A 25,925-nucleotide genomic window follows, 5' to 3' on the forward strand; every position below is an offset into this window, starting at 1 on the left:
AACAATACCTGCGAGTTCATCTCCTCTCCCAACCTACATTAACACCTTTACTTCGCCAGCATCCAGGGTCCCAGGCCTATCAGAGCCCAGAAGAGGGTGGGTGCGCAGGGCAGCGGGGCGCCTCCCGCACACACCTGGCCCTAGTAACACAGTGCGCCCAGCGGTCGTTGCCACCACGCCGGGCCCGTGCCCAGCCACGGCGCACACTCCTCCGCGTTCAGGGCGCTGCCCGCACAGCCCGCCGATCGCACAGCCCGCTCCGGGCGCTGACATCCCGCAAAGACCAGGACGGAGAGCGGTGCAGCTACCGCAGGCGCCACACGCTTCCCAACAGGCGGTGCGCGCCTACAACTCCCATCACGCCCCACGGGACGGCGCTCCCGCCTTCCTAACACTCCGCGGGCGGCGTTTCCGCCAGCTCTTCCAGACGCGGAGTGGGAAGACGGCGCAGGCTCGCTGTGACCTGGAAGGAAGCGTGGCTGCGGGACCGGAAGAGCCTCCGGTTGCCAGGGGAACGCCACGCGCCTACTGACTGAGCCTCGGGCGGAGTGGGCGGCTACTTGTTCTCCCAACTTGTGGAGGCGGCTTTGCCCGGGACCGGAAAGCCTTCCTTGGAGGCCGAGAGAGGAAAGGCAGAGGGTCGCCCGCGGCAGATTCCCGTCCCCGGGAGGGACGAGCGAGGTCTCCCTCCCCGTCCCTCACCAGCTCCCGGGCCCGCAGGTATTTCCCCGCCGACAATTTTCGTGGCCAGCGGCGCCCATCACCTTGCCCTCGCCCGCCCCCCGGCTGCATCAGGGTGGCTCTGCCCCCCGTTTTTCACTCTGTGGTTATTTTCCCGTGTGAGAGGCGGGGAGGGAGAAGGGCACTTCTGCGGTGGGTACTTGGGGACCCCAGAAAACTCATTCCAATAACATTTGTGTGTTGTTTTGTGGCGGTGCTTGTTTTCGTACTGTCCAGTCTGGGTGTTTTTATGTGGTGTGTGGGAAGTATAACTAAACTTTCATAATCAAACACTGAGAGACGAGTAAAAATGTCTATTTGAGATAGCGTGTGCTGTAATTCACGCTAGAAACATTTTTTAAGGATTATAAAGTACAGCTCAGTGTTTTCTTTGCCTGACCACTGTCCCTGCAGCTTATCTTCTAAGTTCTTAACTGTGAATAAAATCCTAATTCTTTAGGACTTCTTTGGCAACAAGTAGTCCTTTAGAAAGCAGTTCTCGGATAATAGCCAAAAGAATTTGATTAGCTAGTGTGCAGCGGGAGGAAAACAGTGAGATACAAAACTGGAAAGGTCGATTGGAGCCAAATTGCGAACAACCTTAAAAGCTGTGCGTGATAGTTTGGAATTTATTCTGAAAGCCAGTAGTTCTCAGTAGTGACTATACATCAGAAACACTGGGTAGCTTTTTAAAATGCGGATGTCTGATCCCATCTTCAGAAATACTAATCCAATAGTGTGCAGAAAACTTTCATTGTATTTCTCACTGTACAGTTAAGACATAATAAATAAATGTCGAGTAGTTTGAATTGTCTTTTTCCCCCTCCTTTCATGCACACAAGAGTCACCTTACAGAAATACATAATTACTAAGAAATAGAAGCATATGATGTGTTTATAAAGCAACTTCAGTAAATGCAATTACACCTTTTAGAACAACTGACTGCTCTTTTAAATTGTATGTCACAAGCATTGGGACCTTTGATAATCCGTGAAAAGCGGACGGAAAATCACAATCCAAGTTTCTATGAAAAATGAATATTCAATATCAGGCTTTTGACTATTGATGCTTTATAGTCGATTCCCAGAGGGGGATCATGTGAGAAGTCATCATGTTTTTTAAAATCGGTTCAAAATTGTATGGAAAACTAGATATATGTATATCAGTGAATTATGACAAATTTACTTTGAATTAAAATTGTGTGAATTGTTTTATGATATCAGAAGGCTAGCTTAAAATAGATCCTCCAAATGCTTATCCTTAAGCTGAGATAAAAAGGAATAGATTGAAAGAAATTTAAATCTCCAACACAAGGGGAAAAATTGATTCAGGCGGGACAAATGGAGTACCTGCCATCAACCCCATTCCTTGGGGAAGGCAACTGGGGCTCTTCTATAAGCCCCATGCTTGGATGGGTCACTGCACCTTTTTTCCTACACATTACTAGAATTCCATTTTGAAACTTCTGTCCGTAATGATCTCCCAAGGGTCCTGAGCAGAATTGATGCTGCAGCCCCTTTTCAAGTGCAGTTGTCTGGGAAGCCTCTTATGATTTAAGTTGCTGGAGCCTCACATCCTTCGAAGTCTGACCTCGTCTGGGATAAAAAGTACTGAAGGAGCTGTAAGGTGACAGGCTTCTGGAACCTTAGATGGAAGTGAGAATAAATCAAATAAATGAGGTTAATGTTTAGAGAACTGCTGGGGTCCGACCCCAGCGGGTCCAGGGGTCCCCAAAGGTGTGGACGAAGTCGGCGAAGAAGGAATGACACGGAGACAGCGTTCAGTTGATCAGCAGCCTTGCCAGGATCTCTAGCCACAATCTCCAGCCAAGTTCTGTGTCCATGTTCTCTTGCTAGGTTCTCCAGCCACGTTCTCCAGGTTCTCCAGCCAGGTTCTGTAGCCATGTTCTCTCGCTAGGTTCTGTAGCCGGGTTCTGTCTAGGTTCTCCAGCCAAGTTCTGTAGCCAGGTTCTGTCCAGGATCTTTTGCCATGTTCTCTCAAGCGAAGTTCTTCTGTCTCTAGGTTCTGTGTAGGCTCTGTCTTCTAAGTTCTGTCTCCTAAGTTCTGTCTTCTAAGTTCTATGTTCTAGGCTCTGTCTTCTAAGTTCTGTCTCTAGGATCTTCATCTAAGTTCTGTCTCCTGTTGTCTTGTTACATCTGTATTTATACCAGTTGATTCCAATCCTCTCAATCTCTATTCCAAAGGTTACGGCGTTTCTTATCTCCATTCCAGGGAGTAAAGATTATGTAGCTTAAGCATGATTGTTCGTAGTTAAAGTGATTAATTACCCGCCTGGCACTTAATTAAGAGGTTTTATTCCCTCCCTAACTTCAGGGGAAAATCCCTACTTGGGGAAACAACCTTTCTCGGAGAGGTGACCTTGGTTAAAACACAGCGCCAAGAAGGTGAGCAAACATATTAAGAACAGTATGCTATATATGCCAGGTCCCTTGAAACAGCAAGGATGGACTGGCTCCCGGCAGAGAACTTTAAAAATCATGTTTCAGAGAATAATAGGAAATATTTGAAACACCGGTGTACTATAGTTACTGCTATAGCAGTCCCTATAGCAGTTTAGAGCTGGCAGAGAAATACATTTCTTCTCCCACTCACATAGTAATGTTTGGGTAGGCAATGGGCCTGAAGGGAACACCTTTGGGAAGTTTCATTTGGAAACCTGACATCTAAATTTAACAGTACGTACTTTAGAAGGATATGAACAGGTGACCACATAGTGAGCAATATGTTATCAGCCGTTTTATTTGACTTCAAAATACTTCTGTTTGGATTTCTAATGGAGATTTTTTTAAGGTTTGCATTGGAAGGATTTTTTTCCCCCAAAGAATGAATTAATAAACAAATGAACACGTCAGGGATGAGTTAAAGAAACTTTTACAGTATTTAAGAAAACTAGATTAAAATCTAAGATCGGTATTTACTTCCTTAAAATACTACTTAACAGGCTACTTCAGGTACATTATGGTTTAAAAAAGCAGATATTAAGGTTTGATAACACTGTGTGAGTGTTCACGAATGTGTATATATTATACATAAACTTCTTCCTAAATGAATTTGTAGTGGCTTGCCAGAAATAAATGTAAGGACTATGGAAAAATTAAGATAAATACAAGATGTCCAAAAAAATGTATATACTCTTAAACAGCTGATAGCTCAGTTTTGAAAATGAAATGTATTTTTTAATATGTTTTTATTGATTTTTAGAGAGAGAGGAAGAGAGAGGAATAGAGAGATAGAAACATCATTGAGAGAGAAACATCATTGATTGGCTGCCTCCTGCATTCCCCCTACTGGGGATCAAGCCCACAACCTGGGCATGTGCCCTGACTGGGAATCGTACCATTGTTATAATTATTCATGGGTTAATGCTCAACCACTGAGCACACCAGCTGAGCGAAAATGAAATGTATTTTAATAAACACTGCCTTTATAATTATTCAAGGTGTGTGTAGACATTTTGGGAGGACATCCTATATATAAGAATTCTTTGTTTCTAATGATAGGAAATGTAACCTAAACTGAATATTATCAAGCAAACAAATAAAAACATGAATTTAATATTTATTACTTCATATTCTTGCAAAATAAAATGTTGGAGCTGGCTTCAGAAAAAGATTTAGCCAATGGGTTCAAACAATGTAGCCAGTCTCAATTTTTCTTTTTCTTTTTTTCTTTTTTTTTTAATCCTCGCCCCAGGACATTTTTCCATGGATTTTTAGAGCGTGGAAGGGAGGGGTGAGACAGAGAGAGAGAAATAATTGATGTCAGAGACACATCAATTGGTTTCCATATCAAGCCTGCAACCGAAGTAAGGTAACCGGAATCAAACCTCTATCCCTTCAGTCCTCCGGCTGATGCTCTAAGCCAGCGGTTCTCAACCTGTGGGTCACGACCCCTTTGGTGATCGAACGATCCTTTCACAGGGGTCGCCTAAGACCATCCTGCATATCAGATATTTACATTACGATTCATAACAGTAGCGACATTACAGTTATGAAGTAGCAACGAAAGTAATTTTATGGTTGGGTCACAACATGAGGAACTGTATTTAAAGGGAGAGAAGGTTGAGAACCACTGCTAAGCCAAATGGGCTAGGGCAAAAAAAAAATGTTTTTTAATCCTCACTCGATATGTTTTCTATTGATTATAGAAAGGAAAGGGAGAGAAAAAAGAACAGCTATGTGAGAGAGAAACATTAGTCAGTTGCCTCCTGTAGGTGCCCTGACCCAGAATTTAACACACCACCTTTCGGTGTATGACACTACAACCAACTGATCCACACTGGCCAGGGTTCTCTTTTTTTTTTGTCCACCTACTTCTAAACTTCGGCCTTAGACTCCACGTTAGGGGTGGGGAATGTTGGCCTACAGGTTGTATAAGGTCCACGAAATCATTTGGTCTGGGTGAGTTAGTTAAATGTTTAGCCAAGCCGAAACCGGTTTGGCTCAGTGGATAGAGCGTCGGCCTGCGGACTGAAGGGTCCCGGGTTCGATTCCGGTCAAGGGCATGTACCTGGGTTGTGGGCACATCCCCAGTAGGAGATGTGCAGGAGGCGGCTGATCGTTGTTTCTCTCTCATCGATGTTTCTAACTCTCTATCTCTCTCCCTTCCTCTCTGTAAAAAATCAATAAAATATATTTTTAAAAAATGTTTAGCCAAATATAGCACGCTAATTTTTAAGTTGATAATTTTGTATGGCCCTCGAATGATGTTATAAATATCTAAATGGCCTTTGGCAGAGAAAGGTTCCCCACCCTGCCATGAACCCCATTGCCCATACATTGTCCCAAATTTCCAGAAAAGGCTGCAGATATTTTCATGTATCACAAATGGTGGACTCCACAGATACTGAGTTTAACCAGTATTTCTTCTTAAATATTACAAAATTACAGTGACAAATGTACAGCTGTTTGCAGGGCATTAGTCTATGTTGCCAGGGGTTATAAGCTGCCGATCTGCATTTCAGTTAAGGCTCCTTTCTGGTAATCAGCTTATACTCTGTTTACTAAATGCAAACCTATATTGACATGGTTTTCACATCATTGTGTCTTTATGTTATTAAATATTTATATACATGCTCATATTTTCCATACTTAACGTGCTTGTGGTAATGTGTGTGTTTTTTTCCTGACTTGCAGCTGGTTTGTAAATATCTGAATCGCATTATGGGATTGCTAGACAGACTTTCAGGGCTGCTGGGCCTGAAGAAGAAGGAGGTCCATGTTTTGTGCCTTGGGCTGGATAATAGTGGCAAAACCACCATCATCAACAAACTCAAACCTTCAAATGTAAGTGTCTTTGTTAGATGTTTTATGTGTTTTCTTCTAGAGAAAGTTAAAATGCAAACTTATTTTGCCATTATAACTTCATGTAATCATGTTATGAAATCCTATTAACAGTAGGGGTGGGGAACTTATTACTTAAATTAATAAGTATCAGTAAGCCATTGTTTGCAGTATATTTTTCGCAGGTATATAGGTAAATCTTGATTATTTAAACTGGCATATTTTCCAAATGTCTTTTTTTCTCAAAACATCTTCACAAATTTTCCCAGTTTACTTTCAGCTAGTCTTGCTGTCTTTTTGGCTCTCTCTTTATAAGAAGAGCAAAACAAAAGGAAAGGTGAATCATTTTTACAGGTTCTGTGGATAACTAGGCAGTTTCTCATGAGTATGGTATGCATATCAGTAGTAATAAGCAAGATGACTTTTACGTCATTTAAGTAATAAGTGTATAAGTTTATTGTTTTAATAATTGAAAACTATATAAAGCTAGCACATTTAACACATGACGCATGAGTTAAAGCTAGTTTCTGCTACATATAAAGGAAACCCACATAATAGTGGACTAAATAAAATAGAGCCTTCTTTTGCTATCATCTAAATAAGTCCAGAGGAGGTATTCCAGGGCAGGTATGGTAGATACATGGTCACGAGAGATCCAGGTACCTTCCATTTTTTTGCTCTGCTATTTTTAGTGCCTGGTTTTCATCCTCAAGATCTTCACATGGTCACTTTGGTTAACTATCATATCTATATTCTAAGTCACAAGAAGGAGAAAAGACAGGACAAAAGAATAGGCCTTCTTCCTGAATAAGCCTTCTTGGAAGAATTTACCCAGACACTCCAACTAATGACTCTTAGGCCTCACTGGCTACTCCTCTCTATAAATAAGGCGGGATCTTTTAATCAGAACATATATTACTGCTTTTAAAAATAACAGGGGTCCTATAAGTATAGAAGAAAGTGAAAGTGGATGTTGGAAGACAACCAACATTTACAGTTATAAATACTTTTATTTAGGTAAAAACTATTAGTCAATTAATTTCACTTAAACCATTAGTTGAATGAAAAGATAACATGGACTGTCCAGATAGGGCAAACATTAGGAAGCTGGTACTCTTAATGACTGCAGGAGTAGAGAGTGGGGATATTGCCCCTAAATATGGTACTTAAAGGTAGACTTCATTGCCTCCAAATAGTGCTTCAGGTTGGGTAGAATGACTTCTTGCTCCATTTCTTTTGCAACAGCTCCAGTTTTACTTCTATTTAGTTGGAGATTGCTTTGGAATTAAGAAAATGCCATTATTTCTTTTTTTCTGGTCATTATTCCCTACTTCTACATAGATGAGTTTGCCATTTAAAAACACCTAACCACTGGTGTATTTTCAGGTGGGAATTAGTTTGAAGTAGCTGGGATAAGAAGCTGATAATGGATTTGGAAGGTAATATAGATGTTTTAAGGGGACTTCCCAGCTGAGTGGAGAATCATTGAGATGCTAAAATTAGGCAGAGGTCAAAAAAATAACAGCTTTATTGAAAAGGTTGATTTTGCAGGGCAAAGTTTAAGTCTGGCCAGAGGACTTGCTAACACATTCTTGGATTGAAATTTAGCCTTCCAAACTTTCAATGTTTTCTCCTTAAGGAAGGACTAGCTCTTCTAGGTCTACCGCATGGCTAAGAACGGGTGAGAATGCATGCTTGGGAAAAGCATGTGGCTCTCAAATGAGACAGACAGACAGATAGGCAGAACCAAGGATATTCAGTTCCATTTGGCAAACTGAGCAAAGAAGTCATTTCCCCCTCATGGAGAGGAATAAATTGGGATAGGGGAGATAGACAAACTAGGAGTGTCACTGTAATGGAGTTGTCTCTATATGGAAACAGGGAAAAAGAGATTTTTCCCCAGTAAGGAAAAGAGCGGGTTAAAAAGCCAACATATATGGGAGTCTGTCTTCTGACCTAGGTGATTATAAGAAATTTCTTATCTGTTCTTAAAGAGGAAGATATAGCATCCTATCTAATTGGAGGGGGTCCAGAATTGAATTTAGAGAACAATGGATATATGGCAAAAAAAAAAAAAAAAGTAGAACCATACTCAACTGGCCTCAAAAGGAAATTTTTTTTAAATGTATTTTATTGATTTTTTACAGAGAGGAAGGGAGAGAGATAGAGAGCTAGAAACATCGATGAGAGAGAAACATCGATCAGCTGCCTCCTGCACATCTCCCACTGGGGATGTGCCCGCAACCCAGGTACATGCCCTCGCCCGGAATCGAACCTGGGACCTTTCAGTCCGCAGTCCGACGCTCTATCCACTGAGCCAAACCGGTTTCGGCAAAAGGAAATTTTTTTAAAAATTGTTCCAATAAGTACAAAATGATGAAAACCAGAACCACAGTTAATAGCCCTCCAGTGGACCAACTCCCCAGTGTCTACTGTACTCAAATAATCACTATACTCAGTCACTATATTATACTCAATCACTATACTCAAATTGAGAGAAATAATATTCAAAGAACAAAATAGAAATTACAGTCTGTTCCTCTATCATCCCCAAAGTATAGTGATTTCTACCCCAAGACATGGTTATTACCATAGGAATAATCTTTGATGTGGCTGGGAATAGCTTTCTCCCTAAACATTATTGGTCCTTTGAAGACACTTGCTCTTATTTTTTAACTTGAGAATTTATTTTCTGTGCTATATCAGCACAGCCAAGGGTTTGGTGAGCCTGAGGAGGGGTGGTGAAGAATTAAAGAAAAGACAGACAGCCCTAACTGGTTAGGCTCAGTGGATAGAGCGTCGGCCTACGGACTCAAGGGTCCCAGGTTTGATTCCGGTCAGGGGGGTGTACCTTGGTTGCAGGCACATACCCAGTGAGGGGTGTGCAGGAGGCAGCTGATCGATGTTTCTCATCATGTTTCTAGCTCTCTATCCCTCTCCCTTCCTCTCTGTAAAAAAATCAATAATATATATATAGAGAGAAAGAAAGAAAGGGGGTGCCCATAAGGTAAAGCTTAATTATTCTAAAAGGGCTCTGCCTTCTAAGCTGGGACTTGTTTGTGGCTCTGCCACAGGTCAATTCGAGGTATAACTCTGGAGCTGCTCCCTACAATTTTCATAATTTATTCTGTCATTTCTAGAGATTTGGGGTAGAACAGGAAGGAAGCAGCATGTGCTCAATATGTCATCTTGAAATTTTCTGATATTCCCAGTTTATACACCACATTCGTGAGAGCCTGCAGGAAAATCTGGGTACCCAGCTAGTGTTCTCTCTGGTGAATTATGGAACTAGCAACTATCCTTTTTCTTCACAGAAATTGTCCTCTAGTCTGAGAGCAGACTAAGTTGCTTGAAAGGGATTTTTAAAGACCCCCAAACCTCTGTCACACAGGTATAGATACAACACTCGCTTCCTCCCTATCTTTGAACCAAAGAAGAGCCTCTTGTGAATTTAGTCTTAGAAACATTACTTGTAATAAATTAAGTGAATTATAGAAATCTTCAATACTGTATCAGAAATGTGCTACAAAAAAAATTACAAATCTCATTTTATTGGAATGTAGTCCCATATTTTTTTGTGGATAAAGTCAGTTGCTAGATAAGTAAATACTTCTAGACCAGCCATGGGCAAACTACGGCCCGCGGGCCGGATCCGGCCCCTTTGAAATGAATAAAACTAAAAAAAAAAAAAAAGACCGTACCCTTTTATGTAATGATGTTTACTTTGAATTTATATTAGTTCACACAAACACTCCATCCATGCTTTTGTTCCGGCCCTCCGGTCCAGTTTAAGAACCCATTGTGGCCCTCAAGTCAAAAAGTTTGCCCACCCCTGCTCTAGAACCAAACTGATTTTTAATATTAAGCCGTCCTAATGCTGATGTATTGTTTACATAGTGAAGTTGCTGGTGTTTTCTAAACTGATGAATAGGGAGAGAAGGGGTACATTTTAACATGTTATTCTTCTCAAGAATATGGTCTTAGCTATATTTCTTAGAGATAGATGCACTCTATAAACATATTTCTTTAAAATTCCTATTTTTTCTCCCATTCTCAACATAGCATGCTTTCATTCTACCACATCATCCAGTTTTATATTCTTAGCATTTAAAATAGTCTGAAATTATCTTGCATTATCAGTTGGTAACTTGTTCACTAAATTTCCTCCATAAATTTAAATTTAAATTCCATAAGAGCATGGATCTTATATTGTTTAACACTGAATCCCTAGAATATTTCTTGGCACTTAAATATAGTTTTGGACAAAGAGATTGATGACTGATTTTTTTTTTCATTTTTATTTTTAGACAGGCAATGATGATTGCTGGCACCAAGGATACAATTTTTACTAGACTTACTGAAACTAACCAAATAGAGTCTCTCTCAGAAATCTCATTCTCTCCTTGTTGATGTTGGCCTATCCCTGGGCTGTCTCAGCCCAGAGAGGTCTATCCCTCTTAAGTAATAATTCCTATGCTCTTTGTTGACTTTGTACCATTCCCTGTCCACTTTTGAGAATGATCAAAATTCATTTATTCCTGGATAGAGCAGAGGAAGAGTAATGTTGGAGACTATTTTTTGAAATTCTGTAGAAGAAAATAAATCCCACTTTAATGTAGAAACGTCAGCTTACATATCTCGTTCTATCCTGCTTAATTTTTGGAGTTTCTTTTTTCTGATTATCTTCCATTAGAACTTTAGAAGTGAGAGGAAGAAAACAAAGTTGATTAATTTTATCCCTATTAAGTAAAATAGCAAGTTAAAAGGAGCTTCTCTGGGAACAAAAGAGTTTGTGAAGAAGTTAGACAAGGCTTCAATTTTCAGAGATATTTTAAAACTTTTAACTTCCTCACTTTTTTTGTTATTGGTATGTTTTTCCTAATAATAGCTGATGATTTTATCACAAGATTGGCACAAGAAACTTTTAAGATCAAAACAGGAGTATTTGGGGGCAATAAAAATTAGGAGACTATTCCAAATCTGTTGTGCAATGAAAGTATGAGGCATGAATCTGAGTAGCAGGGAATGAATTCTGTACAACATCAACAAAAAGAAAGATATTTTTGGAAGAATACTAGGCACTTCATAAGAAGGAAGGAACAGCTGAATAAACAAACTTCAGAAAGGCAAAACCAAGGTAGCTCTGAGAATGCCTTTTCACTGGCACATTGGTCCCATTAAAGGGACCAAGCTCCAGTGACTTTGCAGTTTCTGTCTTTCCATTTTAATTTTAAACTAGAGGCCCGGTGCACGAATTCATGCACGGGTGGGGTCCCTCTGGGTGGCCTGCAGGGATCAGGCCAAAACACGCAGCCCAAAACCGCCTGCAGCTCCTACCTGCCGCTCCCACTCATCATGTCCTATCAGACCCAATTGAGAGAGGCTCATGCGGCCACAGCAGCACTCGTCAGCCATGAGCCCAGCTTCTGGCTCCCTCCCAAGGGGAGTAGCCTGCGCGATTGGTCTGAAACCAGCTCTCTGACATCCCCTGAGGAGTCCCAGATTGCAAGAGGGCACAGATCAGGCTGAGGGACCCCACTGGTGCATGATCGAGCTGGGGAGGGGCCGCAGGAGGGCTCCAGGGCATGCCGGCCCATCTTGCTCAGTCCCGATAGGCCAGACCCCAGCAGCAAGCTAACCTACTGGTCAGAGCATCTGCCCCCTGGTGGTCAGTGCACGTCATAGCAAGTGGTTGAGCGACCTTAGCATATCATTAGCATATTGCACTTTGATTGGTTGTTTGGTTCTGCCATTTGTTCTATTTGCATATTACCCTTTTATTATATAGGATTTCCAGTAGACTAGCAAAGTGAACTTATGATGTGAGGCAACAATTTCTTCTCTATTCTTCCTGTTTTCACATAAAAGCAATCAGATGAACTGAAGGGGGATTTTTTTGAGTTAAACTTACGGGAGTATGGAGAAAATTGGGAATAGAATAAAATCACTGAGAGTAATTATAATAATAGCAAACGTTTGTTAAGTATTTGCTATGGACCAGACACTGTTGAGTATCTTGCATCCATTAACGCATTTAATTTTCATGATAACTTTATTAGCTAAGGACAATATATTTTAAATTTGAGAAAACTAAGGCTTAGAAAAATTAAGTAAGGTAGCCTATTAGCAATTGGGAGTAATTAGGAGGCTGTTATAATGATTAAAAGCAAGAAATTATAAGGGTCTGACCTAAATTAGTAAGATGGAACTAATGAAGCTTATTGAATGGCTATATAGAGAATATAAAAAAGTAGAGTCTACCGAAACCGGTTTGGCTCAGTGGATAGAGCGTCGGCCTGCGGACTGAAAGGTCCCAGGTTCGATTCCGGTCAAGGGCATGTACCTGGGTTGCAGGCACATCCCCAGTGGGAGATGTGCAGGAGGCAGCTGATCGATGTTTCTCTCTCATCAATGTTTCTAACTCTCTATCTCTCTCCCTTCCTCTCTGTAAAAAATCAATAAAATATATTTTTTTTAAAAAAGAAGAGAGTCAAGAATAACCTCTAGGCATCTGGATCAGAAGGTAGATGATTTTTAATCAAAGTAAGGAACAGTTTTGATGGTGGAAATGTTAGGAGACACTGTGTTAAGTTGCCAGTATAAGGCACGTTACTTGCCTGTGGGACGTGTCAGTGGGTCCCCTGCTGTACTCTTGCCCACCTACAGTCTCTCCACAAAGAATTCCTCATCATGGCCTTCAAGGCAGTACCTTCCTTACTTTGTTGCATACAGCTCTTTCTCTTACATAATATGCCTTAGACATATAGGCTTTATACTTTCCCCAAATGGTAAGTTTCTTCCTGTCTTAACCCCTTCCCCGGCAGAAACGTGTATACTCGTTTTCGCAAAATGTTCTTTTTCAGTCGTCGACGAGTATACTAAGAAAATATGGTAAAAAAAATATGGTTTATAGGAAGACGAGTTACAAACTGTTTTCATAACCAGCATCAAAAATACTATATAGAACCAAAATAAAAAAATTAGTCTGAAAAAGAAACGTTTTTAACAAAAAAATTGTTGGGGAAGGGGTTAAGGTCATTTCACTGTAATGTTCTTTGCCAAGATCTTGTCATAACTTTTCCTCTTCTTGATATTCACTCCTTGGTCAGATATCACCTCCTCAGAGAAGCTTTTCCTGAGCACCCCTTTTCCATGCCTCCTAACAACCTTCTGCCCCATTGCCTCCCACCCCAAACACCTCATTGCACTTAATCGCAGCCCCAAGTTGTGTTTGTCTATAACTTAATTGCTTATTTAGCAGGAAATGAATTCTGTCCAACATTATCAACAAAAAGAAAGATATTTTTGGAAGGATACTAGGCACTAATCATCTAGATTATAAATTCCATGAGAGCAGGGACTGTGTATAGCCAGTGGTCGGCAAACTGCGGCTCGCAAGCCACATGTGGCTCTTCGGCCCCTTGAGTGTGGTTCTTCCACAAAATATCGACTTCAGCGCATGGGCCACGAAGTTTCAATCGCACTGTACATGCGCGCCCACATGTGGTATTTTGTGGAAAAGCCACACTCAAGGGGCCAAAGAGCCACATGTGGCTTGCGAGCCACAGTTTACTGACCACCGGTGTATACCATCCAGACATGAGGACGTTCCCCATAGTGTACGTAAACCAATATGTATTGAAAGATTTAAAAATCCTGTATGTGAACTCAGCATGACTTATCAAACCACTTGAAGTCTATTTTAACTTGCAGCAAGCCACAAAATGTGAATTAATACATGTCATAAAAATTCACAATTAGTAAACCTTAAACTTCTATAAAGAATTTACCCCCAGTGATCCCATTGCAAAACCTGCCATCTTTTTAGTAACGGATTTTTAGAATTGGAAAACCTGGATGCTCTTTTTTAACTTGAGGAAAAAAATTCATCTTTGATAATTGCAAATTTCTAAGCTTTGTCTTTTCTTATCTTAAAGGCTCAATCTCAAGATATAGTTCCAACAATAGGATTCAGCATAGAGAAATTCAAATCATCCAGGTAATTCACTTTGTTATATTTGTGACTAAGAAGCTGTGGGTAAAAATGATAACATTAGATCTTTCTAGTCATTCCTCCTATTCTTAGAAAAAGTACTTTGTTTTTTCAGGAGTCCATAGTTGTTAAAATATTTATACCAATTCCTCTGGATTATTTTTTAGAATTTAGGCTTTAGACAATGTTGATAACCTCAATAGCAAAGAAAACATTTTTTTTATGTTACTCATTACAAAATCATATTTCTATTCAACAGATTTATTTTATAGCATTTGTACTTGAAAACTGGCCCAAGTTGAATATTGTATATTCAAAAATGACTTCTTTTTTCTTGTTTTAAAGATTTTTTATTGATTTTTAGAGGGATAGGGAGAGAGAGAAAAAAACACCAATGTGAGAGCAGAACATTGATTGGCTGCCTCCTGCACGCCTTCTACCAGGGACTGAGCCCACAACCAGGATGTGGAATCGAGCCAGCAACCTTTCAGGGCATGGGAGGGCACCCATCCAATTGAGCAACACTGGCCAAGGCTCAAGAGTAGTTTCTTTTATTGAAAGCAATTTAAAAGTTTAAGTAAAAGTTACACTTTAAAGTTAGTAGCTTATAATATAGTCATGGTTTTTTTGTTGTTTTATTTTTTTTTAGTTTGTCTTTTACAGTGTTTGACATGTCAGGTCAAGGAAGATACAGAAACCTCTGGGAACACTATTATAAGTAAGTATAATCGTGAATGTTGGGTATATCAAAATAATGAGTAATGATTAGAAATCCAAGTGATCACATGGGCTGGGTTGCAGTGTTTATTTTTCATATACTTTAGTGCATTTTCCAATTTTATAGAAAGGACAGTCATACTTCACATTATTTCTCATATGCATAAAATCTTTTATAACTTTGGGCTTTTGCATGTGTTGTTCTCTCTCTCTCTCTCTCTCTCTCTCTCTCTCTCTCTCTTTCTCTCTTTTTTTTTTTTAAGAATAGTTTATTGGCCCAGCTGGCGTGTCTCAGTGATTGAGCATTGACCTATGAACCATGAGGTCAGGGTTCAATTCCCAGACAGGGCACATGCCCAGATTGTGGGCTCCATCCCCAGTGCGGTGTGCAGGAGGCAGCCAGTCAGTGATTCTCTCTCATCATTGATGTTTCTATCTCTCCCTCTCTCTTCCTCTCTGAAATCAGTAAAGTTACATATATTTTTTAAAAATTGTTTATTGCCCTAGCTGGTTTGCTCAGTGGATAGTGTATCAGCCTGCGGACCAAAGGGTCCCAGATCCAATTCTGGTCAAGAGCACATACCTTGGTTGCAGGCTCTTCTCTGGCCTGGGCCCTGGTCGGAGCTCATACAGGAGGCAACCAATTGATGTGTCTCTCTCACATCGATGTTTCTGTCTTTTCTCCTCTCACTCGCCCTAAAAATCAATGAGGAAATATCCTCGGATGAGGATTAACAAAGCAAACCAAAAAAATAATTTATTGGTTTTTTAGAGAGAGAGGAAGGGACAAGAGAGGAACATTGATGTGTGAGCATAACATTGATCGACTGTCTCCAGCACGCCCCCTACTAGAGATCCAGCCTTCAACCCCGGCATGTGCCCTGACTGGGAATCAAACCAATGACCTCTTAGTGCACGGGTGATGCTCAACCAACTGACCCACACCAGCCAGGACTGCTCTGTTTTTAACACCTAGTTCTACTATACTCTGCTGCTTAAGGTTAATATAGTCATGCTTTAAGGCAGGGGTGGGGAACCTTTTTCTGCCAAGGGCCATTTGGACATTTATAACATCATTTGCAGGCCATACAAAATTATTAACTTAAAAATTAGCCTGCTATATTTGGTCAGACATTTAATTAACTCACCCCTCATGCCTTGACAGGGCCAGACCAAATGATTTCCTGAGCATTATTCAGCCTGAAGGCCTAATTCCCCACCCTTGCGTTAAGGACGTGCTCAAAAGTCCCCTCCTCTATGAAATTTCACTATTTTGCCCAGTTATTCTGTCCCAGTGCTCACATAGTAGTTTCACATCTCCGTAATCACACTTACACATCTTAAAGTCTTGTGAACTCCTCTTCAAGGGCAGGCATTATTTTTCCTTCAGATTATTTCAAGGCCAGGTATAATGCTGGGTGTATGCGTCAGTAAATATTTATTGAATAAATTTAGTTAAAATAACAGTACTCTTGACCCATTTGTTCTATAAGCAATTCTAAAGATATTTTTCGCATATGCAAATCAAGCACTTGCTACTCACATTAGATTAACAGCTGTCAAGTTACTAGCATCCAGATGTATTACACCCTCTCAGGGTTTCTATTCAGTGTTAAAATGAATTCATTAACTTCTAATATTACTAGGACTCTTCATTTAAAGGCAGCATAACTCACTTTTAGAATCTGAAACTTATAAGCAATATACCTTGACTAAATGCCTCTTATGAAGGCAAGTGCCTTGAAATGGCGTGTGATGACTGCCAGATCAGATTTTGATTTAGATTGGTTAATTTTTCCTGCTAATGTGAGAACAAACATTTTATTTCTCAGATAGGAACCCAGATTTACTTCAGATATTTTTCAATGAATATTTTAATAGATTGAAGTCCGCTTTAAATCAGATATTGATCCAGAGGACCTCTGAGGTAGAAAAGTGTATTTCAGATCTGAGGGTCAATTTGAAAAAGGGAAAGTGGCATGTGTGGTATCTTGCATTAAATTTCCTGGGGAAATGTGAGTTACTTTTTTTTTTTAAGAAACCCTGAGTTTTCAGTATAGAAATTTTAATTCCTGCTCCAATTAGTGGTTTTAGAAAAATTCTTTTTAAAATTAATGTATTTGCCCTGGCCAGTGTGGCATAGTTTGTTGGGCGTCATCCCATGTACCGAGGTTACTGGTTTGATTCCCAGTGAGGACACATGCCCAGGTTGCAGGCTTAATCCCCAGTATGGGGCATCCAATCGATATTCCACTCTCATATCGATATTTTTCTCCTTCTCCCTTCCTCTTTTTCTCTAAAAAAATAAACAAAAATATTTTTTAAATAAATAACAATTACATATTTACTTTAGCTACTTTTTAAAAATAATTTTTATTCTAATTACTTTATAAAAATAAAAAAATACGTAGAAAATAGTAAAACAAGGTAACTTTTTTTTATTTTAACTCCCTTCAAAATTTTTTTGGAAGAAGTTACTGGATTCATGAATATTATAGATAAATTGTAGGTTAAATAGTGAAATGGTTACTATCGAGTTTACAAAAATAGCAAATTTATTTTGTGTGTCTCTATACTTTTTTGATTATTAAAGAACAAGTGCATTTTGAGCTATTAGACTAAAAGATTTAAAAGATTGTTTTTGAAATATACAATTTACACTTTACATAATTGAGAAAGAGCCTTCTAATATTATACACTATACGTACTTTTTGTCCTTCTTTTTCAGTTGACATTCTATAAGGGAAATCAGGAAAAACACACAGATTGTAACTCTAATGTCTGCCTATTATTATTCATATGCTTGCGCCAAAATTTGCTCAATCGTTTTTTTATTTGGGAAGGAAGGCTATTCTCAGTTTTTGAAGATTATAAACAATCCCTCAATTAACATCTTAGTGCATAAATCTTTGTCACACTTTGTTTTTCCATAGAGGAAATAGCAGAAATAAAATTACTGTCTCAAAGTGATTGACTGTCTTTAAAGCTCTTGAAAGATATTTCTAGTTGTACCAGTGTAGTATATGACTGTGATAATCTGCATTTATTTTTTTAAGTGACAGGAGAAAGTGGTATTCAAAAGTTGTGTTAGCCCGGCTGGTGTGGCTCAGTGGTTGAGCATCGACCTGTGAACCAGGAGATCAGGGTTTGATTCCCAATCAGGGCATATGCCCGGTTGTGGGCTCGATCCCCAATGTAAGGCATGCAGGAAGCAGCCGATCAATGATTCTTTCTCATCATTGATGTTTCTATCTCTCTGTGAAATAATACAAATACATATTTTTTAAGTATTTTTTAAAAGTTGTTTTAGTTTTATATTTATGTGATTAATAATGATATTGAACTTTAAAATCTTAATTTATGACTGAATAAGTGATTGACAAAAATATATCAATGTCCAATAAATATATGAAAAGTTATTGAACTTCACTAGCAATTCATGAAATACAAAGTAAAATAATATACTGTTAGAATTGCAAAAATTGAAAAGAATGATAAGGACCATGCTGAAAGAGGGTAGGAAAAATGCTGGGAGTAGTATACATTGATAGAGCATTTCTAAAGGGCAGTTTATCAATGTTTATCTAAAACTTTAAATTTTATATATACTCCTAGAAATATTATTCCTAAGAACAGATCTTTAAAATGTTAAGAAATTATAAAATGTATTTAGAAGAATGCTTATCTTGAAGTTTTTCATAATTATGAAAATTAGAAATAACCTGTAAGTCCAATGATAGAAGATTGACAATATTTGATAGCACATCATGCAATGGAATACTTTACAACTATTAAAAGAAAGGGTAAGGAGGGAATCAGTGATTTTTGAAGTGCCACTGTGACCTGTAAGTGAACCCTTAAACTAATTCAGTGATTAGCTATCAGCTTAAAAAATAAAATAGAGTAAAATAAAATAAAAGCTATTTGTAAGTATTGTTTCAGGGGACCTATTTCAAATATATTTACATATAGTTATGTGTCTGTTGCATCTTAATGCAAAATGTATGTCTCCCTGTGGTTATGGTAAAAATTATTTGAGAAACACTAGAGCTTTAATGTTTCATATAAAAGTGGTTCAAATTATACAGTGAAAAAGGTCAATGTAATACATGTCAAAAAGGCAGTGTATAAAACAGGAGGATTCCATTTGTATAGGTGTAGATATTCACATGTGACTATACACAGTGTTAAAATTGATTTACACAAAAAATTAACAATGATTATATCTGTGTAATGGGTTGTGGTTTTACTTGTAATTTTTTAAAATTATGAAATAACAAGTCATTAAATTTACCCTATTATCATCTATGTGAAAAGAAATTATGTTATAACCACTGATGATTAATATATTAATCACTCATATGAACTAATAAGAAACAGTACCAAAGCCAATAATGATAAATGCACATAGGATATGAAGAAATAATACACAGGTTACGACATGCAAATGGAGAGCAAACATGGGAAATTGGATAAGTTTATCTTATAATTTTTGTCATTCTTTATATTATACAGAGATGGACAAGCCATTATTTTTGTCATTGATAGTAGTGATAGATTAAGAATGGTTGTGGCCAAAGAAGAACTTGATACTCTTCTGAATCATCCAGGTATGTGTGTGTGTGTGTGTGTGTGTGTGTGTGTGTGTTTGTTTACATAGGATGTTTTGTCTTTGGTGTTGGCAAAAAGTATTGCCTGCACTATACAATTAACTTTTCTTAAACACTTTATGTATAACTCATAATATCGTTAGCTATAGCACCATATGTTTTTTAAATTGCAAAGCTTTTTGCAGTGTTTTTCAGATCGGTGATATTTATTTTCCCCCAAATGAAAACATCCTTTTTTCTGATTATATAAATAACTAGAGGCCTGTTGTACAAAGAGATTCCTGCAATAGGCCTTCCCTTCCCTTGGCTGCTGGCACCAGTTTTCCTCTGGCACCCGGGACCCAGGCCTTCGCTCTGGCTGACCTCCGGCCAGAGCCCCGCCCCCCAGCCATCAGGCCTCCCGCCTCCGCTGATCCCGGGGCTTGAGGACTCGGGACTCAACTGATCCTGGGTCCATGAGGCCTCACGGCTCTGCTGATTCTGGGGCCGTGAGGCCTCTCGGCTCCGCCGATCCCAGGGCCGTGAGGTCTCCCGGCTCCGCCGATCCCGGGGCCATGAGGTCTCGCTGCTTGGCAGGCTTTGGGTACTTTTGGCTTTGCTCCACCGCTTGGAGCCTAGTATGCAAATTAACTGCCATCTTTGTTTGCGGTTAATTTGCATGTCACCCTGATTAGCCAATGGGAAGCGTAGCAAAGGTACAGTCAATTACCCTTTTTGTCTTTTATTAGATAGGATATGTGTCAATAGCAAATTATGCAGAAAGAAAGAAAGAATAAGGAAAAAAGTAAAAATCCATGTATCTCAATACTTATCAAAATGATTTTGGTTGCCATCTTTTCATGCATGTATGTATGTAAGTATGTGTAATCACAGCATTTCTTACATATTTATTGTGGGAACTCTTTTAAAAATTCTTTCAAGATATCAATATTAATCATTTTGTATTTTTCTTTCAGACATTTATATATGCCATACCATGCATCTATATCAACTATCTATATGACACGCACACAGGCACCAAAAATAGATTGAGTTGGGGCAAATGTAGACTTACAGTTGTGGGTACTCAAACAGTTTATTCTTGTATTACTAGAGGCCCGATACATGAAGATTCGTGCAAGAATAGGCCTTCCTTCCCCTGGCTACCAGCACCGCCTTTGCTCCAGCCTGGCGCCACCTTCCACCTCTCGCCTTGTCCCATCAATTTGCATATTCCCTCCTTATTAGTTGTGGGCGCTGCCATCTTCATTGCGAAGTGAATTTGCATATTACTCTTTTATTAGATAGGATTATTTATCAACTAGAGCAGTGATGGCGAACCTCTTGAGCTCAGCGTGTCAGCATTTTGAAAAACCCTAACTTAACTCTGGTGCCGTTTGTCACATATAGAAATTTTTTGCTGGTGGTCAGCGCACGTCATAGCGATCGATCGATCGATCTGGTCTCCCTGTCAAACTCCCGTGGGGACACTTTGCATGTTAGCCTTTTATATATATAGATTATTGTATTTCCATACAAACAACTGTAAACCTACTTTTGTCCCACCCTGTGTAGGGTTGGGGACTATGAGGACTGTCATAGTTATTTACTAAAATGGGATTATATTTTATACACTTTTCTGCATCTTTCCATTCTCAAGTAACACTAATAATGGAAATCTTTTCAAATCAGATTGCATATATTACATCTAATTATTTTTTTAATGGTGTCTAATATGCCATTCTATGAGTGAATCACAGTTTATTTACCTCTTGATGGATATTCTTTCTTTTTTTCACACTACAATGTTCTAGTATATATTGTGGAACTCAACATTTCTAGCCTTATTCAAACCTGGAAAAAAAATTTCTTTTTAATCTTTATTGTTGAAAGTATTAGGTATGTCCCTCATTTTCCCCCATTGATCTCTTCAACCCTTCCCTGCCACCTGCCTCAGGCCTTCACCACCCTATTGTCTGTGCCCATGGATTATGCATATATGCATACAAGTTCTCTTTTTTTTAAATATATTTTTATTGATTTCAGAGAGAAAGCGAGAGGGAAAAAGAGCTAGAAACATCAATGATGAGAGAGAATCATTGGGCTGCCTCCTGCACGCCTCCCACTGGGGACTAAGCCCACAACCTGGACATGAATCCTGACCAGGAGTCAAACTTTGACCTCCTGGTTCATAGGTCAACACTTAACCACTGAGCCATGCCACCTGGGCTGCATACAAGTTCTTTGGTTGATCTCTTCCCACCTACCCACCCCCGTCCCTTCCCTCTGAGATTCTACAAGAAAAAATTTTTAAGTGTTCTTTGTGCTAAGACTTTTAGAAAAGCATGGTTGTTTAAAGAAAGTATGGATATGTTTAGAAATGAATCAGAAATAGTGTGGTGTGCCTTCTAACAATTCTTGCTGTTTAACCCCAATACCTTTGGTATTTTTATCACACAATCTCAAGCTTATTCAGATATTTTTTAGGGATATTATCCAGCCTTACTCTTTATATGACTTTTTCACTTAAAAAAAATTATTGGTCTTTTATATGGGTTGGGAATACATTTTTTTAAATCTTTATTATTGAGAGTATTACAGATGTTCGTCTTTTTTACCCCTCACCACTCCCTTCCACCTAGTTCCCAACCCATCCCCAACCTTCACTGCCCTATTGTTTGCATCCATAAGTAAAGCATAAATGCATATGTTCTTTGATTAATCTCTTACCACCTCCCGCTTTCCCTCTGAGATTCTTTAGTCTGTTCTATGCTTCCATGCCTCTGGTTCTATTTTATTCATTAGTTTATTCTGTTCATTAGATTCCTTGTTCATTTAGTTTGGTTTTTAGATTCAATTGTTGATGATAGATACATATTTATTGCCATTTTATTGTTCATATTTTTTATCTTTTTCTTCTTCTTAAAAAATACCCTTCAACATTTCATGTAATACTGGTTTGGTGGTGATGAACTCCTTTAGCTTTTTCTTGTCTGTGAAGCTCTTAATCTGGCCTTCAATTCTAAATAACTTTGCTGGGTAGAATAATCTTGGTTGTAGGTCTTTGCTATTTATCACTTTGAATATTTCTTGCCCCTCCCTTCTGGCCTGCAAAGTTTCAGCTTTTGAGAAATCAGCTGACAGTCATATGGGTGCTCCCCTATAGGTTACTAACTGTTTTTCTCTTGCTGCTTTTAAGACCCTGTGTATTTAACCTTTGGCACTTTAATTATGATGTGTCTTGGTGTGAACCTCTTCGGGTTCCTCTTGTTTGGGACTCTCTGCACTTCCTGAATTTCTTTCACCAGGTAGGGGAAGTTTTCTGTCATTATTTCTTCAAATTGGTGTTCAATATCTTGCTCTCTTGCTTCTCCTTCTGGCACCCCCATGATGTGAATGTTGGTACACTTGAAGTTGTCCCAAAGGCTCCTTACACTATCTTCATATTTTTGATTTTTTTCCCCTTTTGGTCTTCTGTCTGTGCCCTGCCTGGGGGCTCCCAGCACAACCTATAGAGTGATCTGCAGATGGCTGCTACTTATGTTTGGCTTGAAGGTGCCCAGGAATGACGAAGCTGTGAAGCAAGGCAAGCTGGTGCTAGTGCCAGGTCTTGAGAGATATGTGGTATGCTGGCGCCAGCTGCTACATGTTTGAGAGATTTTAGGAAAATCTAAAGCCTGAGCCAGAACAGGCCATTCCTTCTTTTCCCTGGATGTTTTGAGGATTTTTTTCTTTGTCACTAATTTTTGACAGCTTCATTACCAAGTGCCTTGGAGAGGGCCTCTTCGGATTGAGGTAACTAGGTGTTCTGTTTGCTTCTTGGATTTGAGGATCTAGTTATTTCCATAGATTTGAGAAGTTCTCATCCACTATTTGTTTTAAGAGACTATTCCATGCTCTCTCTCTCTCTCTTCCTCCTCTGCTTTCCTATGATTCTAATGTTAATTTTTTTATGGAGTCAGAGAGGTCTCGTAGGGCTATTTTGTATTTCTTTATTCTCAGGTCTCTCTCTTCTTCCCTCTGCATAATTTCTTGATTCCTATCTTCAATATCACTAGTTCTTTTCTCTAACTGGTTGGTTCTGTTTTCTATGATCATTAGCTCACTCTTAATTTCTTGCTTCATTCCAGGATTTCTGCTATATTCTTTTTTTAATTCAATTTCTTTAGAGAAATACTTATTTTATTCATTGATTTGTTTTCTGAGTGAGCTGAATTGCTTGTCAGTATTTCCTCACATCTCATTGAGTATTTTCAGAACTGCAATCTTGAACTCTGTCATTCAACTCACATAATTCCATGTGTTCCAGCCTGTTTTCTGGGGATTTTCTTTCTGGTCATTGTGGTGGTGGTGGTGGTGGTTCATGGCGTTCACTGTTCTCTTTTGTTTTCCCATTTATCTCTGAGGAGGCCTTTCTACTCTGTTCCAGTAGATGGTGCTGAATTGTAAGATTTTTATCCTCTGTGGCCTCACAGTTTTGAGCCTCTGTAGCTTCCTTAGGGCTGTACCACCTTTGCTGCTTGGGGGTGAGGTTTGTTTTTCCTTCACAGTAATGATGACCCCTGACCTCCACAGGTCCAGCCCAAGCACCCCTTCTGGGGTTCAGTCACAGAGGGAAACTGTTTCTGCTGCAACAGCTCTTGGCCTACAGATAATACACTCCTGAAGCCAATTCCAAGGGCAACAGGAAGTGAGATTTGGGTGTGTAATCAGTGCCAGGGCTCTGCTATTTATTTTATTTGTCTAAAAGCCCACAGCCAGTCCCAGCTGTAGGGAGCAACTCTGTAGGGAGGATGTCTGCTGACTCGCAGCTCACGCATGCTCAAATCCCATTCACAATGCACCCTCCCCCAGTTCAGACACTCTCTCACTGTTTGTGTGGGTAACCACACAATGCTGCCATTCCAGTGGCTACTCCAACAGCCAGCCACTTGCCAGGTTAACTCTCTGTCTGACTGGCCGAGGAAAGTGCCCATAACTGCTGCTGCCAGTTCCCAGCTGCGCTGCAGACACATTGCTGCTGCTGTAGCCGTGTTCGGCTTCTATCCCTTCTCATTTCCCTGCTTATTCCAAGGAGCCCACCTTAGTTGTTCCAGTGTGCAGGTCTCCCCGGCATGCATCCGTGTTGATCAGGGGCTTCTTTGTTGAATTATAGGTAGTTATTTTGTTAACATGTTAGGGGGAAAGGAAGACGTGCCCTTATGGCGCCATTCCTCTGATGTCAGTCATCTGTTTTCTTGACTGGTGATTTCTCTCGTTGGAATATGTGATTCCACTCTTAGCTAGTAGGCTTTGTGCTGAAAAAAAATCCAATGATAATCTAATGGAATTTTCTTTATTGGTTGCCATCTTCTTTTCCTCGCTGAATTCAGCCTTGGGAATTCTTTCTTTGTCATTAATTTTTGACAGTTTTAATATCATGTGCCTTTTTTGGATTAAGATAATAAGGTGTTTTGTTATTATCTTGGATTCAAGGATCTGGTTATTTTCATAAGATTGGGAAGTTCTCATCAACTATTGGTTTGAATAGGCTGTTTCCTTTCCCTGCTCTTCTTCTGGTTTACCCATTATTCTTATACTAGAGGCCCAGTGCACGAATTTGTGCATAGGTGGGGTCCCTCGGCCAGGACGGTGACCGGGACTGATCGTGGCTACAGGAGGTTGGCCTGCACAGGGAGGGACCATTGGGGCCAGCCTGGTGGGGAGAAGGGCTGCAGGAGGTTGGCCATTAGCCCCGATCAGGGTCATCAGGGCCAGCCGTCCAGGGGGAGGGACCGCGGGAAGTTGACCAGCCACGGGGAGGGGCTGCGGGAGGTTGCCAGCTGGGGGGAGAGGCCACGGGAGGTTGGCTGTGGAAGTGCACTGACCACCAAGGGATAGCTCCTGCGTTGAGTGTCTGCCCCCGGGTGGTCAGTGCGCATCATAGCGACCAGTCATTCAGTTGTTTGGTCGTTCAGTCACTTAGGCTTTTATATATATAGACTAGAGGCCTGGTGCATGAAATTCGTGCAAGGGTAGGCCCTCGTAGCCCTGGCCGCCTTGGCTGCCTCTCAGCCCTTGCAGCCCCAGCTGCCTCGCGCCCCCCTTCCCCCTGGTTGTTCTGGAAGGGCGTCTAGACCAGTGGTTCTCAACCTTCCTAATGCCACGACCCTTTAATACAGTTCCTCATGTTGTGGTGACCCCCAATTTCATTGTTACAAATTGAACATAATTAAAGCATAGTGATTAATCACAAAAACAATATGCAATTATATATGTGTTTCCCGATGGTCTTAGGCGACCCCTGTGAAAGGGTCGTTTGACCCCCAAAGGGGTCGCGACCCACAGGTTGAGAACTGCTGGTGTAGACAGTCATTCCACTGTTCAGTCATTCGGTCAATTTGCATATCACATTTTTATTATAGACTAGAGATGCGGTGCACTAAAATTTGTGCACTCGGGCAGGGGGGGGCGGTCCCTCAGCCCAGCCTCTGCCCTCTCGCAGTCTGGGACCCCTCAGGGAATGACCACTTGCTGACTTAGGCTTGCTCCCCGGGGGGATTGGGCCTAAGATGGCAGTCAGACATCCCTCTGGCAGCCCGACAGCCCTCGGAGGATGTCCAC

The 25,925-nt window shown here is 40.1% G+C and overlaps 1 protein-coding gene across 4 annotated transcripts in view; it reads left to right on the forward strand.

Annotated features, from left to right (window-relative positions):
- Positions 1–422: 422 nt before the first annotated feature.
- ARL6 (ADP ribosylation factor like GTPase 6) overlaps positions 423–25,925 on the forward strand; it is a 48,799-nt gene continuing 23,296 nt past the window's right edge. For 2 of the 4 annotated variants that reach the window (XM_006774964.2, XM_006774965.2), the window contains exons 1-5: positions 423–720; positions 5,877–6,026; positions 13,961–14,022; positions 14,666–14,734; positions 19,249–19,343. In XM_006774964.2, the coding sequence (XP_006775027.1) occupies positions 5,904–6,026; positions 13,961–14,022; positions 14,666–14,734; positions 19,249–19,343 (349 nt within the window). In that variant the 5' untranslated portion in view covers positions 423–720; positions 5,877–5,903. Of the gene's footprint in view, positions 721–5,716; positions 5,721–5,876; positions 6,027–13,960; positions 14,023–14,665; positions 14,735–19,248; positions 19,344–25,925 lie in introns of those variants that run through there. The other 2 variants (XM_015571291.1, XM_015571290.1) reach the window with 2 other exon arrangements.

The sequence above is a fragment of the Myotis davidii genome, unplaced genomic scaffold, assembly GCF_000327345.1.
Source record: "Myotis davidii unplaced genomic scaffold, ASM32734v1 scaffold48, whole genome shotgun sequence".
NCBI classification, from domain to species: domain Eukaryota; kingdom Metazoa; phylum Chordata; class Mammalia; order Chiroptera; family Vespertilionidae; genus Myotis; species Myotis davidii.